The 16174-nt window shown below is 32.9% G+C and overlaps 1 protein-coding gene across 3 annotated transcripts in view; it reads left to right on the top strand.

Annotated features, from left to right (window-relative positions):
* The window catches only part of LOC143237538 (FERM, ARHGEF and pleckstrin domain-containing protein 1-like), a 51643-nt gene extending 44552 nt beyond the window's left edge, over positions 1-7091 (top strand). For all 3 annotated transcript variants that reach the window (XM_076476929.1, XM_076476930.1, XM_076476931.1), the window contains exon 11: positions 6929-7091. In XM_076476929.1, coding sequence (XP_076333044.1) covers positions 6929-7091 — 163 coding nt within the window. The remainder of the gene's footprint in view (positions 1-6928) is intronic.
* Positions 7092-16174: the final 9083 nt, after the last annotated feature.

The following is a 16174-nucleotide window of genomic DNA, read 5'->3' as shown; positions in this document are numbered from 1 at the left end:
GCTGACTGCTTTGAAATATCCTCATTTCAGGCTGTGGGTGACCCATCAAAAGATAGCATTGAGACCTTAATTTGAGCCATTAATTTTTGTTTTTCCTCAGTTCTGTTTGGTGACTAGTATAGTTTCAGTACATAGTAATATGAAAGTTGAAATCAACTTTTTACAAGTTCAAGTTTGGATTACGCTCATGTTTACTGTTCTCTGTTTGTCAACAGGAAGATTTTAACATGATAGTTGAAACCTATTTACTTATGCATGTTTGGGCTGGGCCTATTTGGCTACTATTCAACATAGATTGGTGTAATATCTCTTTATTACATTTTTCAAGTTAATACTGAATAACTTAAACTTTTACATAGCTTACAAGGCTTTAACCCCCTTGGTGTGGATTACTGTACATGGTGAGGGGACCTCCTAGGGAATACTGTTCTTTCAGTTTACCTCCTCTGAGATCTAAACATCCACTCACGTGTTTGCTGTGCATGACAATCTCTGAAGGAGAGGAGAGGATTCTGGTGGTTGAGGGGTCCAACCCTAACACACCAGTTTGGCCTTGAATTCCTATAGATGGGCCACCTTGGGGTGGCCCCCCTTGGGTCAGTCAGCTGGTCCACTCAGGCTAGGGTCAACCAATACCAGTATTGGATGTTCTGAACAGGTGTTGTAGACATTATACCTGATACTGGTGTTTGAGTATAGTGCTTGTGAAACCCTGGCATTGCTGCAATGTCCTTGTTGACATTGTAGTGCATCCCCTCGTATGGCTCCATAGTGGGTGGGGTCAGTGGGCACCAAAATTTCCCTTTCTTTATTATGGATCTTGCTACTTTGAATTCATCATGAGGGGTTATTGTTGAGAGGGATTTGAAGAACATCCCAGAATTGGAGATTCTCACTAATTTCTCCACCCAAGGAGTTTCTGCAGTGAGGTGTATCTCCACTCGCAAAGATGGAATTATGGTGCCGACTATCCTGAGGCTTGAAAATTACTGTCCACCACCTCATCTCGGACGTATGCTGCTGCACTTCATTTCACAGTTACTATGGGAGTGCAGACAGATCTCTCTGTGCCTCCTAAAGAATCATTCTCCAAACAAATGAAAAGTCCTTTGACCTCCATGGTTAAAAAAGTTGATGAATCAGCTTCTACAGCTATTTCTGTTCCTTATATACATTCCACCAAACCCCAAGATCCACATTCTTTGGTTTCATGTACAGGTATTTCCTCAGATCCATCTTCCTCTCTCACCCCAAGATGCAAAACAATCATTTGTTTATGTCCTCAATCTCTGGAATCCCTTTCCAACACCAAAGACCTGCCCAACTGACCCAGGGCAGGATCCATGGAGGTCGATAGACCTCCCTCGAATAAGGAAAGTAAGGAAAAAAGATGTAGTCGTAAACAGAAGGGTTCTCTACCCAGTTCGTCTACACATAAATAAATATGGGCACCCTGGTACAATGAAACTGTCGAGGTTTATGCTCTAATCTGGATGACATCAAAAAACTGATTGCTTCCTACCATCCTGCATGTCTTTCCTTACAGGAAACATTTCTGAAACCTGCCAATACAGTCACCTTTTGGCAGTTTTCTTTATACAGAAATGACAGGCTGTGTGATGGATGAATGCATGGAGGGGTGGTACTGTTGGCTGATTAGCATGTGCCCACCCTGTCTTTGCCACTTGACAAACCCTTGGAGGCCGTAGCCATCCGTATTTCCTTGGGTCATATCATCACTGTTTCTTCTCTTTACTTGTTACCTAGAGAGACATATGATCAATCAGACCTTGATGCTCTAATTGAACAGTTGTCATCTCCCTTTTTCATCCTGGGGGACTTTAATGGACATCATCCTATTTGTGGAAGTGCTGATATTTTCAATACTGGTTCTTCTAATTATTTCCATGTGCCTAGTCAGTCCTTTACTGCTATTGATCTCTCAAATTGCTCCCCTTCATTATTTTACCATTTTTCATGGAGAGTTGATAATGATTCACGAGGCAGTGATCATTTTCCTGTAATCTTGAGAGAAACTGGCTGAGGTCAGTGCCACCCAACTTGCTTGCCCAGGTGGAAGCTGGATCAGGTAAACTAGTCCTCTTTCACTGCTCTCACAAAACTTGATCCTGCCATTGTCTGTAAGCCATCAGTAGATGACTGTGTGGCAGCAGTAACTGACTGTATTATACAAGCAGCTGCTCAATGTATTCCTAAAACCTCGAAACGCTTTCCACTATATCCTCATCCATGGTGGAATTCTGCCAGCCATATCGTATGGAAGGTTCAAATTCAAGCCTGGGATACTTTCCGTAAATATTCCACACTCTCGAACCGCATCGCTTTCCAGCAGTCCCATGCATGTGCTCAATGGGTAAGACTTCAAAGCCAGAAGGAATCTTGGATTAAGTTCACAACCAGCATATCCTCTACCACCAGTTCCAAAGTCATTTGGGACAATATTTGGCAGGTTAGTGAGCAATATCACTCTGTTCTCCTCTTGATCATGCTCTCTGATGCCAAGGAAGTGGCTGATACCCGGATCATTGCTGATACTCTAGGTGAAAGCTTTTGCTGGGTATCTAACACTTCTGCTTCTTCTTCCACCTTTTTAGCCATCAATACCCAGGCAGAGCAATCACCTCTTTTCTTTTGAGCTGATTGTCTATATGACTATAATTATACCTTTACACTGGTGGAACTCAAACTGGCAGTACATTGGTTGGACCTGATGATATACACTATGAGATGCTGCACCATCTGTCTCCTGCTTCTCTTGCTATCCTTCTAGTTGTTTTTAACCATATCTGGCAGGAGAATGTTTTTCCTGATGCCTGGTGCCAGGCTCTTGTCCTTCCTTTCTCCAAGCCTGGGAAGGATCCCAATATTCCTTCAAACTATTGTCCAATTGCTTTGATGAGCTGTCTCTGTAAGACTTTAGAGAGGATGGTTAATGCTTGTCTTGTTTGGTTCCTCGAATCAAACAACCTCTTCTCACCCACCCAGTGTGGGTTCCAATGACAGCACTCCACCATGGACCACTTGATTAGACTTGAAACATCAATCATGGAAGCCTTTCTCAAATGACAACATCTTGTATCAATATTCTTTGACATTGAGAAGGCTTATGATACAACATGGAAGTATGGCATTTCGTGAGACCTCCATATATATGGGTTATGTGGTCATTTGTATGTTTTTCTTAATTTTTTAATCGACAGGAGATTCCGAGTTTGTGTGGGTTCGACACTTTCCTGCTCTTTTTTACAGGAACTTGGAGTTCCTCAGGAGTCTGTTTTGAGTGTCACTTTTCAGTATAAAAGTAGTGCCATCACTGAACAACTTCCTCTCACTGTTGCAAATGGGCTCTATGTTGATGACTTTCACATTTCATGTCAGTCATTGAACGTGAAGTATATTGAGCAGCAGCTACAGACTGCCTTCAATTGTTTACTGAAGTGGGCCACAGCAAGTGGCTTTACCTTCTCTCTCTCTCTCAAACCATTTGCATACACTTTTGCCGCCAACAAGGTATTCACCCTGATCCTGAACTTCGTATCAGTGAAGTTGTGCTGCCTGTAATCTTTGAGACTAAGTTCTTGGGGCTTATCTTTGACTGTAAGCTTACCTTTATACCACACATCAAGCAGCTTTGGGTCAAGTGTACAAGAGCACTAAATATCCTCCGTGTCCTCTCTTCCATCACTTGGGGAGCAGATCGACATTCTATGTTAAAATATATCATGCTCTTATTTGATCAAAACTCGACTATGGATCACTGGTCTATCTCTCTGCCAGACCATCGGCCTTAAAGATGCTAGACCCTATTCATCATCAAAGACTTTAGCTCTGCACTGGGGCTTTCCGCACTTCTCCAGTTCAGAGCTTATATATCGAGTCCCATGAACCTTCTTTGCACCTCTACCGTTTGCAGCTGTCTTTAATATATGCTTCAAAACTTTGTTCCTTACCTAAGCATCTCACCTGGGGTTGTGTTTCCTTCCTTAATGGACCATGCTTTTTCAGACCAGACGATCTGCCATTGCTCCTTTTGGCCTTTGTATCCTGGGCAGTTGGATGAATTGGGTCTGTCCTTGGATAGCATTGCTGTGTTTGCTGGTCAGCCCATCCCACCATGGCTTCTTACTGTCCCCAATTGTGACCTATCTTTAAGTCATCTGAGAAAAGTAGACACTCTTGATTGGAAATATTATCTGTTGTTTGCTGAACATATTTTGAACCATCCTTCCATTCCTATTTATATAGATGGTTCAAAATCAGGTGACTGTGCGGGCTCTACCATGGTTTGTTGTGGTTTGGTGGTTGCTCGCAGAATCTCCTATACAGCCTCTGTGTTCACTGCTGAACTGTATGCTATTTCTCTTGTCCTGGATCACATAGAAGCTGAGCAGTACTCAAACTGCACAATTTATACTGGCTTGCTTAGTTCTCTACTTGCCCTGGAATTGCTTCACATTGGTTCACCCCCTGTTCTTGCCCCTTTCTCTTTAATATCTACTTCTATCCAGTTTTTCTGGATATCGGGCCATGTTTGTATTTGCGGGAATGAGCTTGCTGACACTGCAGCTAAGGCTATCTGCTCTGGCACTATCACCACTGTGCCTGTCCCATACATGGACTATGGTCCTGTATTCAAGGCTCGGCTCCATGCCAGCTGGCAGTCGACTTGGAGTGAGCAATGCGAAAACAAGCTTTTCCAAGTAAAACCCTATATTGGACTTTGGCCGTCTTGTTATCGTAAGGATTGGAAAGAGGAAGTTGTTCCAACTAGACTACGCATTGGTCACAGTTTTTTAACTCATTGTTTTTTTTTCTCTGGAACTAATTCACCAGTGTGTAGTTTGTGTAAATATAATCAGATCACAATAAGCCACATTTTACTTTCTTGTCATCATTTCATTTCTCAACGACGGCACCATTTTAAGCGTGTTCTGTCCCAAGGTTTGTTCATAACGTTAGACAGTATTATTGGTGATGGTGACACTGTCCACCTTGGTAATGTTTTTAGTTTTTTAAAGACCATTAATCTTTTAATGCCATTTAGGTTTTTTTAATTTATACATTACACCTTTTTAATGTGGCTCCCTTTTAAAAATTACAGTTCATCTAGTTCAATTTGAAATTAGAAACAGGCCGTAACATTAAGTAACTCAAAACCAGAACTGGAAAGGCCAACTTCAGGTGGCTGATGGTGGTCTTTGTACTTATCTGTTAGCCTTCCTGGTGAGTTATGATTATTACAGTCATGCTACGGAAAGTCCTTTACAACTTGAATTACTGTAGTTTTTCTCTTGATGTTGTAGACTAGATGTAAACATTGATTTTATGCTATTTTTGTTTTTTAAACTTTGTTTTGTTTCACCTCAATTTCCTTTTATGAATTTTACTAAATTTAATTTTACCTTTTTACTGGACATTTGGTGCAGATAGCCCAGACGCTTTGTGCCATAAAACTCTAAATCAACCAACCAACCAAGGCTTTAACTGATTACACTACTTTACCATAAAGCATTGGTGTCTTCCAGAATATTAGTTTCAACTCAGATTCACTTTGGAAAGAAAGTGTGGGATGATTTATGTAAATTAAGGTGTTTTTGCTAATGTTTTAAAACAAAAAAATTATGAATAAAGATAAAAGGACATTTTTAATTCTCCCATAAGTTTTATACATGTCTGTGGGATACATATATAGTATACATTCATTAAATAAAAAATTCCCAAATAATTTTTATTACTTATTAAATAAAATATTTAAATTGAGCTTGCATATTTAGTATTGTAAATAAGTTAAATATATTTAATTAAAAATTGGGATTATTTTCTTTATTCTGGAAAAAAATTAACAAAATGTACTTTAGACTACATAAAATTTGTTATATACATGTGCATACGGTCATCTATACAAACATACAGATTTATTTGTTGTAATTAGAATAATATAATTTTTTTAGTTATTTATAAGTTTCACATTATAATACTAGGAAATGTTCCATGTGTAACAACTTAATTGTATCAGCCTTTAAAAATGTTTTTGTGAATAAACATATTAAGTACACTACTACTTAATAATGAGTATTGTGATGAAACAAAATGGCAACCATAGAAATCACTTGTTTAAAACTATCTTTAGAATGTCTGAATGTTAAAAGTGATGTATTTTATAGCATTGGCTGAGCATAACTAAAGCATATTGTATTTATAAAGACACCTAATTGCTATATACATGTTTATGAAGCAAATCAAAATTCCACTATTTCAACGAATTTTCATCTAAGTTAGTAAGTAAGTGATTTTTCCAGACAAGAGTACAGAATATGTATGTACATTATCACTGTAATTCTTTCACAGAACTCTTCAATTTGGGATCCAGTGATTCCTTTTCTGTAGCAAAATGTTTTAAATTTTAAGTAGCAAAATTATTTATATTGTAACTATTATTACTGAACACACACACACATTTGTTTTTAACTGTTATAGAAAGTAACATTTGTATTATTTAGAGATGTATTGTTAAACAATAATTGTGTGTGGTGAAATTCCATCTTAACAATCATGTAATACAACTGTGCATGAGAAATCAACAAAATAAAGAAAAAAAGATATTTAAGTGAACCCAGCTTAAGTTGGTTACTGGACATGATAGTAAATATACAAAGTTTAAAAGTTTTTAAAATAATGTAAGATGGTCAACTGAGTTAATTTTTGTATATAATTTATGTATGTGCATGTTTATCATGTATTTAAGTAAATTAATCATGTAAACATATGTAAACTTTGCAAGTTTTCTTAAGTTTCTTATCACTTGTCTAGTGAATAGCCATTTTTCTTGTATCTAACAATCATTTGTATATTTAGTCACAGGATAAGCCTCTTATTTTAGTGTTTATTTTTTCATCCATTTCTATAGGTCCACAAGTTTGAGATTAAAAAAAACATGTTATCAAGACATAGGTTTGGTTGGAACTTCTGTATCTTCTCATCCACTTTTACCTGTCAGTGACAATATGAAATGTAGTATCATCCAAACAAGCACATATCTCACAGTCAACTTCATTTTATTTCAAAAATGAAGGTTTTGAATCAGTGGTACCCAATGGAGTTGTGCATAGAGATGTGGACATACCAACAAATCAGACAGGTTTGCTGACTTCTGCCTTTTCACAAGATTTAAAGAAATGTAGTCAATCACATAATCATTTAGCTTCCTCTCCCAGGCATGTTCAGTGTGAAGTATCCACTAGTAGATCATTGCATTTGTCCCAGAACTCATCAGTTAGTAGGTTAGGTAATTGTAAAGAAAACAGTACAAATGTATGTCTTTATGAAGATAAGCAGAAAATGTCCAAAAATATGCTTGAGCTGGAAATTGGAAAGCACAATCAGATATGTTGGAACTGTGGTATAAGAAACAGTCAACAACAGTTTCATAGGAAAGGGAGGGTTGGAAAGAGTTCAGATTTAGAATCAAGTTATTGTTCAGTGTATTTAAAAGATCAAAAGCTATCTCCACCTTTAACAGATACAGTGGAAACAAGACATTGTCTCCAGACAGATATAGAAAAGTATGTGACACATTCTGCTCAAAGAAATGTTTTGTTTAAAGCTCAACAGTCTATTGAGTCAGACTTAGTAGATACTAGTAAATATTCAATTACTTTAAGTTCTGGTATGCATAAGGTTCCTCTTAACAAAGACAATTTACAGAGTGAAGAAATAAGTGCTTCTAGAGAGTTAGATCATTATGTCAACAGTAATACACATTTTACAGAAGGAACTGTAGATTTGGAAGGAACTCTCCCAACAAGAGAGGCAGTCTCTCATGGTGATATTGAAACTTCTCTTCATCCTCATAATGTATTACAGGTATTGCCTGTTAAGCAGGCAGACTATCTTGAAAACTCCACATTTTCCAGTCGAAGTATAGCAAACAAAAGAGTATTACCATTGTTACCTCCAGAGGTACTGAATGAAATGACCATTAAATCAGGTGTTAAAGGTTCTGGCAGTCAATTAAAGCAACAAAAATATTCAGATACATTTGTTGACCAGTTTGTGCAGGATAATCATTTGAAATTGTCTGAAGTTAAATCAAATTTTCCAGTGGAATCAAAACCACAAGATGTTCAAAAAAATTTTGAATTTGTTGAGAACACCACTTCTCATATTTCCTATGAAACAAGTAATAAACAATGTATAATATTGCCAGAAAAATTTGATACAGATGTGAAAGGTTTTACAACAAACTCTTGTGAGTTACCTGAATTCTACATAGCAGAAAAAAAACTGGATCTAAGAACTCCACACAGTATAGAAGATCAAGTCCAGGCTGACTTTTTTATCAACGAGCATCCCCCAAGAAATACAGCATATGAAGTTATACTAAGTGACTCTTCTTCATCCTCGTCTGGAGAAGGACATCCCGGAAGTCTCAGTTCAGAAGAACTGCATAGACTTAGTGATGCCCAGCTTCCAGAATTGCTTGTTCTGTCAGATGAAGATTACTGTCTCGAAGATCTTGAAGAACAGTATGTTGAGCCTTTTTCTTGGGAAAGTCATTATTACACCAATGATATTGTAAAACAAGGATGTACACAAAATTATGTTAAACAATTTTTTGATAATTACAGCAGTGATGAAGGAAGTAGCTCCCTCAATGGGGACACAATCTGTGATGGAAATAGTCTTCATGACAGTATGGAGGCTTTGGAAAACATCTCAAATAAAACCGAAACATTTTCTGATGATGATAATTCTGCCCCAGTTAGTGATGATAATTTATTTTCAAGTAATTCGTGATATTATAGTGGTTTTAGTCTTTGTAAGAAAACAAACATTTTTAAAACCAAGTACGTCTTGGTGAAAAATGTTTATATTAGTGTGCAGTTCTTGTATAATATTCCTCTATCTATTTATTGAAAGGTATTAATTACTATATAACTTTATTTTAATAACTCCTTTAGGCTAGCTAAAGTTGAATTGTTATTTATTAATATTTGTTCAACGTGCAGTGAGCTTTGCAGTGAGTGATAACAGATATGTATGAAACATATTTTAGTCTTTATTTTTTGTGATAAGTAAATAGAAATGCAAGTCACAGCAGGAATATAAATGATATATGTGCACTTATATGAACATGTAATATTATTTGAAATTGCTGTGAGTGTGTACGAGTGAAATTTTTTTTGTATCCTAAAGTAGTTAATGTGTAACACACAAGCTAATAAGAAAGTTATGGTAGTATAGTATTTTGAAAACAATAGTTTACAGTTTATTGAAATTTTGTGATGGATTTTATTTATGCTATTATTGGAAGTGTTTGTTTTTTGCATATGATATTTCAAACTATTAAACGTAACATTGAAGTGATTAACCAGTAAGATTTCCAACAGAAATGCTTTCTGTCAGAGAAGATTTTATTTCAACTGAGTGATGGAGAAGAATTGTTTGTGCAAGTAAAGCATCAGAAATCTTTAACATCCTGAATCATTTTCATTTTTTAAGTTAAACTTCAGTATTTGAGTATTAAATAATTTATATGGACAGTTTTATTTTGTTTTAAGGAAAATTATTGTTTGATCTTCTAAGAATGGGGCATTTCCACTTTGTGAATACATCAGTATACTTGTGTATAGATTTATTTTCTGTTTTTAAGGACTGTGGGTTATTAACCTGATTTCTTGATGATATTCTGTTCTGACCAACAATTTCCTGACACTTTTGTCACTTTGCTATGAAAAATGGTGTTCTTGAGAACTTCTTGATGCTGAATGTTTAAGTATAATTTTAATCAAATCTGTTTTAAATATATGTTGTGATACTTATACCATTAGTTTTGTATAATGGTACTTGTTTGACTCATTAGATATGTTATATATAATATTCCCTAAGCCTAGATGGTACTTGTTCCAAGCCAAGTCACAAGACTCAAATTATGAATTATCTTTTTTTATATTTATATTTTAAAGAAAAATTATCATTAAAATAATTTGTACTATATAAAGAAAAATTAAGAGAAATATATGCAAATTTTGCTTCCTACATCATCATTTCTTAACCCTCAAACAGTAGGAGTGTTGTGGGTAGCAGCATCAATTAATTACGGCTGTCATTTAAGGGTTAAAAATACTATATTTAATATTTTTCACTTGAAACATGGATAACATATTTTATCTTGTTTTCTATGCATAGATAATATTAAAGGTAATTAATACAAATTATTTATTTTTACTTAAATGACAATGCATTTCTGGCATGTGTATAGTTCCCTTATAAGCCTTCCTTAGAAACCACTAAATGGTTTTATCATAAAATTGTTACAAAAACTATCATAAGAATTTTTTAGGTAGTTGAATCAGATTATTTTTTCTATTAGTATCATGAAAAACATTATTATTAAAAAGATGTTTAATAAAGCCTTTTGAAGTACCTCTTTGAATTCAAAATTTGTTCTTGGGGCATACAAATGCTACAGTAAAACTCAAAAGCATTTTAAAAAAATTAATGCAAGTTAATCATTTATTATTTTATAGTTTAAGGGGATGAGTTGTCACTGTTGTTGTCATACAAGTTTCCTGTGATAATTTATTGAAACTTGCAAAAAAAGAAGAGAGAATTGAAAACCAGTTAATCTAATGTGTTTAATGTAATTTTCTTTGGCATGGTAAAATAAATGTTGCTGCTTTTGTAATATAGTGAACTACTTTAACTTTAGTGTGTTTAATATTTACTCTTTAGAAAGCCATAAAGCTTGTAAACCAATGTATGCAAAATTAGCTTATTGCCATGTTTTGTAATAGATCAAAGGATGACAAAACAGAAATAAAGAGTTAACAGAGCAGTAAAATGTAAATTCATGTTAAATTTCAATAATTATATCAAAAATTAAAAAATGTGTAAACTCGTTAAATATTCAAACATAGCAAGACACCATAATGTAGCTTCCAAGTTTTGAAGCATAATTATTAGAAAATGAACTTATATATACAAAGTGTTTTAAATGTAATACATTTGAAATGTTTTGACTCTGTAAAAAAAGTGGCCTCTTCCATGTTGATGATGACTGTGAGGTTACTGTGAAGCCTTTATTATGTTGATTGCAAATCTTTTATGTATTTGTTTTTCATGTATTTTATTTGTTTTATATTTCATTTTCATGCATGTGCTAGAACTATAATTTTCATCAACAAGTTAACTTCTTTCAGTTTCTGTTTATTGTAGGTTTAATTAAACCTGTATTAGGCTTTCTTTGAAGCTGATATATTACAAAATAAAAAGAATAAAAGTCGTTCAACCTTATGGAAAGGTTGGAGGACCCTGGCATTAAAGACCATCTCCATTTTTACAATTTAGTTAATACATTATTCTTAACATAGAATAAAAGTAACTACATGAAGTAATAATAATAATTTTTTTTTATTAAAACCTATCTTTCAATACTTCTTGCCCATTGTGTTTCTATAGTATCTTTACACTATCATTTCCATTTTTGTTAATTGAGCATTTGTTGATTAGTGGATTATATTAAATTAAGGTAGAAAAAGTTCTTCAAATAATGAATTTTTTTTTTTTTTTCTGTGGTTAATCCAAAATGTGCAATACATTTGGAAAGCTGAACTTTTCTCTCTTCAGTACTGTCCAAGATTTGGCTTCTCCATCTTAAAAATAAACAAAAATGCAGATGTTGTTAGGAGTCATTCTTGTTCCTTGTAAATAAAATAAAAAAATATACATAGAAGGATGAGAAGCTTTCATTTTAGAAAGTTTGGTATGATTACTTTAAAAAATGTAGATAAAATATGAAATACTTTTGCTTGTATTTCTTTCTACATTTTTTCTAAAAGTTATTTCCAAAGGGGCTTAATGAATTTATATCAAAGCATGTGTACAATTTCATTAATATCTTTGATCACATTAAACAGGCTAATTATTGTTTATATGTTGGTTTAAGATCATTCTCATTTATGACTGGACAAAGCTCTGTTTCAGAAATAATGTAAATGAAGCTTATAATGTCCTTTTGCTTGTTGACTTTAATATTCATTATGGCTGTACAATGTTGAGCTGTCAAAGGGTAATTATGTAATTTTGAGGTACAGTGTTAGTGGTTTAGAACTATTTGATAATGATTTTTCTTTTGTCTGTATCCATATGTGTGGTTTCAAATGTTATTGTTGTTCATACCAAATACTTATTCTAAATATTAACATAATTGTGATATATTGTGCAAACTTCCTGATTTTTAGATCTGAAAAATGTAAAATTATTAGTTTTTAAAGGAAGTTTGTGAAAGCATCTCATCCTTATTTTTGTATGAAATGTTTAACTTTGTTGTTTTTTTCACATTTATAAAATGTTTAAAAAAATTCCTCATACCCTTCAGAATACTATGTATACTTTGTTGTACATGTTTGTATTATTAAACAGTATTTGTTCATTTTAAATTATTTAAACATCTATAAAAAATATATACTCTATATAAAATGTCATTAGAAATTTTTACTATAAGAATGTACATGTGATAACAAAATTACTAAAATATTATGTGTAGATTACTAATTTCTGAATCCATTTTCACACAACTTATGATGTATGTATAAAAATACATATATGCACATGATCTATCAATGCAACATGATTGCCCAAATTTGTTTGAATAGCCTAAGAAATCAATATTGATATATGTGCTATTTATTATTGTTTTTGTTTTTTTTAAAGAATTACTCATTTTTGGAGTGAAGCAATAATATGAAATCTAGTTGGTTTTGTGAATTTATTATGGCATACATTATATTGACTTTTTTTCTTTCAAAATTGTTGATGTAAAAAGATAATTTATTTATAGAGGTGTATACTATTTTATTATTTGTAAGACAAGGTGTCTGAAAATGGTTGTACAGATTTTAAAATAATTTTTAAGCAGAGACAAAGAAAATGTTCTAAAGAATGAGTTGGTATCTTCAGGTCATCTTAAGATTTCTGGTGGTTGATCTTATGCAGTGGTCTTTGTTACTCATCAAACATATTGACAAGCACACATTCTGAAATTTGATAATTGTTTCTTTTATACAATCCTTGATATTAGCAAGCATAACTAGATGTTGAGTATAAGCTGAAGATATAATGTTTTACCACAATCAGAAATTTGGCAGCAGTAGGTCAAGAAACTGTATCACAATGAATAGCAGTTCCATGCATTAAAAAAACAAAAACTCACCAAAATATTCAGGTACATGACAACAGTGACTGTTTTACCTTAGAAGAAAAGTGACTTTAGATCATTTGTCATGAAACATCACATAAAATACTGTAGTTTGATGAATTTCACTTGCACTCCTGAGTGGTATGTGAGGTCTCTTTTCTCCACCCTTAACAATTATATTTGTTTTTTTTCAAACAGACAGAATTTATCCTTGTGCAATTGATTAAGCCTTGCAGTGGCACAGAGGTATGTTTGCAGACTTGCATCACTCAAAATCAGATTTCAATACCTATAGTGGACAGAGCACAGATAGCACTTTGTATAGCTTTGTGCTTAACTTCAAAACAAACAAAGCAGTTAATAAATGTATGTTTTAGGTCCATCTAGTTAAGAAATACAGTATTCAATATAACACTTTGTAAGTAGGTATTTGTACCATCTGATTTTTCTACATTTGTAGTTATATGTTTTAGGATCTTGAACACTGTGGCCCTTGATATGTCAAATTCAACAGTAATCTTTATCATGGCATTTCCTGGACTACATTGAAATGGTTTTTTCACTTTAACTGGGCTGTGCAACACTGCTGTTAGGACACAGATTTTGTGCACTTGAGCTATTTATGATACTTAATTTCATTGTTTTTAATGTACATGTATAGTAAAGTTATGAGAACAACAAATTGGAGATTTCAACATACTACAAAGTGATCTATGGTTTTTGTTAAACACTTTACTTTCATGATGTTTTTTTAATCTTAGTTTAGATTTAAACTAGCAAAATAAAACTTGAAATTGTTTGAGACAATCATATTTGATAAAAACCTGCATGTCTTCATCTGTATTAAAAGTTACTATGTTTTATAATATTTAAAACTATTTGTAGACACCCTGTAACAAATAGTTTAATAAAAGCCTCTATCTATAAATAAAGAAAGGAAACCTACTACAATTTAACCTTTAAATGACTTCAAACTTATTGAGAACTACCATTGTAGTGAGAAGTTTTACATGGTTCTTAATTCATTTGGAAGTAGTTATTTTAATATTGTAATACTATTTTAAGATTTTGTTGTCCTATTGCTTTTGAGCTTTGCATTATACACATAATGTATGTTTGTGTGTTTACCAAAAACTTGATAAAAAGTGCCAAGTGTTACTGGAGACAAGCATAGAAATAAGTTCCTTGAATGACATTACAATTGAATTTTCTATCTCTAATAATTTCATTAAAATGTGTAAAATAGTTTCATTTTGTTCACAGAACTTTTGAAGTGTCTTTCTGATGCAGGTTTATACATGTATATCTTGTTTGATTATTATTTCAGTCTCAACAGTGATATCATTTCAAGAGGATATATAATAACACTGATGAAAAAAGAACATTTTTAGTCAGAGTATACAGACTGTATTCATTATTATTCATGTAATAAAGTATTGAAGTATTTTCCAAAATAGAAATGTTTTGCTTGATTAAACTTTGCAGTTACTAGTGATTTATTTTTTAATGTACATTTTAAATATTTCTCTTTGGATAGACAAGATATAATAGAGTTCAAAATATATGTAGGCTTTATAATTCTCGTGGGTGATAGTGTGTAGGAAAAAAAAATAGTTCTAACAAATTTAAATTTAAATTTTTCCGATCTGTGGTTTATTTGGTAATAAGCTTAATATAGATAAAGTTTATACAACATACTTATAATCTACTGGTACGTTAAATGTTGTTGCTGTAATAAATCTAATCATTGTACATGGTAAGTTGAAATGTAATTTTGCTATGTTGTATGTTTTATTCTTGCAGTGGGTGCTTTTAAAATGTTGTCACCTGTTATAATTCTGGAATTCTATATCATGTTTTTACCTATCTTCTAAAATTGGTTTAGACTGGCAGGCCATATCTAATCCCTTGAAGGAAGGACTTAAAATACACAAGATCTTCGATAAATGTGTATATAATTGAGTACAGATATTAATTAATCTTCAGTCAGGCATAAAATAAGGAATGCATGTGTAAAATCAAAAGAAGCATGTTATAAAGCTATATTTTGGAGTGAAAATTGAGATGCTACAGTCTGTTAGTAGATTTAGGTAGCTAAAAAATGTATTTTGTTATTTACTGGTTTTATCATTCTTGAATGTAATTGTGGTCTATACTGCAGATGCAGTAGTTAATTTCAGGAATGAGCTTTTCACTGTGATTTCTTGTGGTCTGTTCTTAATACTGTAACTTGTTTCTTTTGTTGTTCTATCAACCTGTTATACAGACTGTGGGTGATATTTTAGATGTGGGTCATTATAGGCTGTAGCATACACAACTACTGTTTTTAAATTTTCCTCATGTAAATCTTATGAACAAAGGTTATGATACCCACCATTACATGATCCTACTTCTTAAGCATCAGAAAACACCATTTTCACTTTGTAGTTTGGTCGTATCTTACATATACACATACATACACCGCCCATTCTTTTCAGGAATTATTGGATCTAAATTGATATAACATTGAAGGTATATATATATATATATATACAGAGACTTCTTTTTCTCAGATGTTAGAGTGTATATATGTTTATATATAAATTAAAGTAACTTTCATAGATATGATGATAACCTGAAATTGTACATTGACTCCATTTAAATGTAAGTAATGCTTCATTTTAACTTTGATCCTTTAACTCAGGAAAATCTGATTATTCATTATGACCTGTCATATGCAATTATTAAAATGTTGAAAATTTTCAATATCCAATTGTAATTATCAGTTTGTATCCAAGTGTTATTGAAATACATAGAAAAAAACATAGTTTTGTAGTCACTAGATTTAAATTGGTGAAACCAATACAAACAGAATGCCAGATCTGTAAATCTTGTTTGGAGAGAATGCTGTTGTTGACAATAAAGATTTTTGCATATGCAAAAAAGAATTAGGTGTTACTCTATCATGCTTAGCCA

Source organism: Tachypleus tridentatus, chromosome 13, assembly GCF_004210375.1.
Source record: "Tachypleus tridentatus isolate NWPU-2018 chromosome 13, ASM421037v1, whole genome shotgun sequence".
In the NCBI taxonomy this organism is placed as follows: Eukaryota; Metazoa; Arthropoda; class Merostomata; order Xiphosura; family Limulidae; genus Tachypleus; species Tachypleus tridentatus.
Note: the sequence above shows the minus strand (reverse complement) of the source record. Positions and strands in the feature narration are given on the sequence as shown.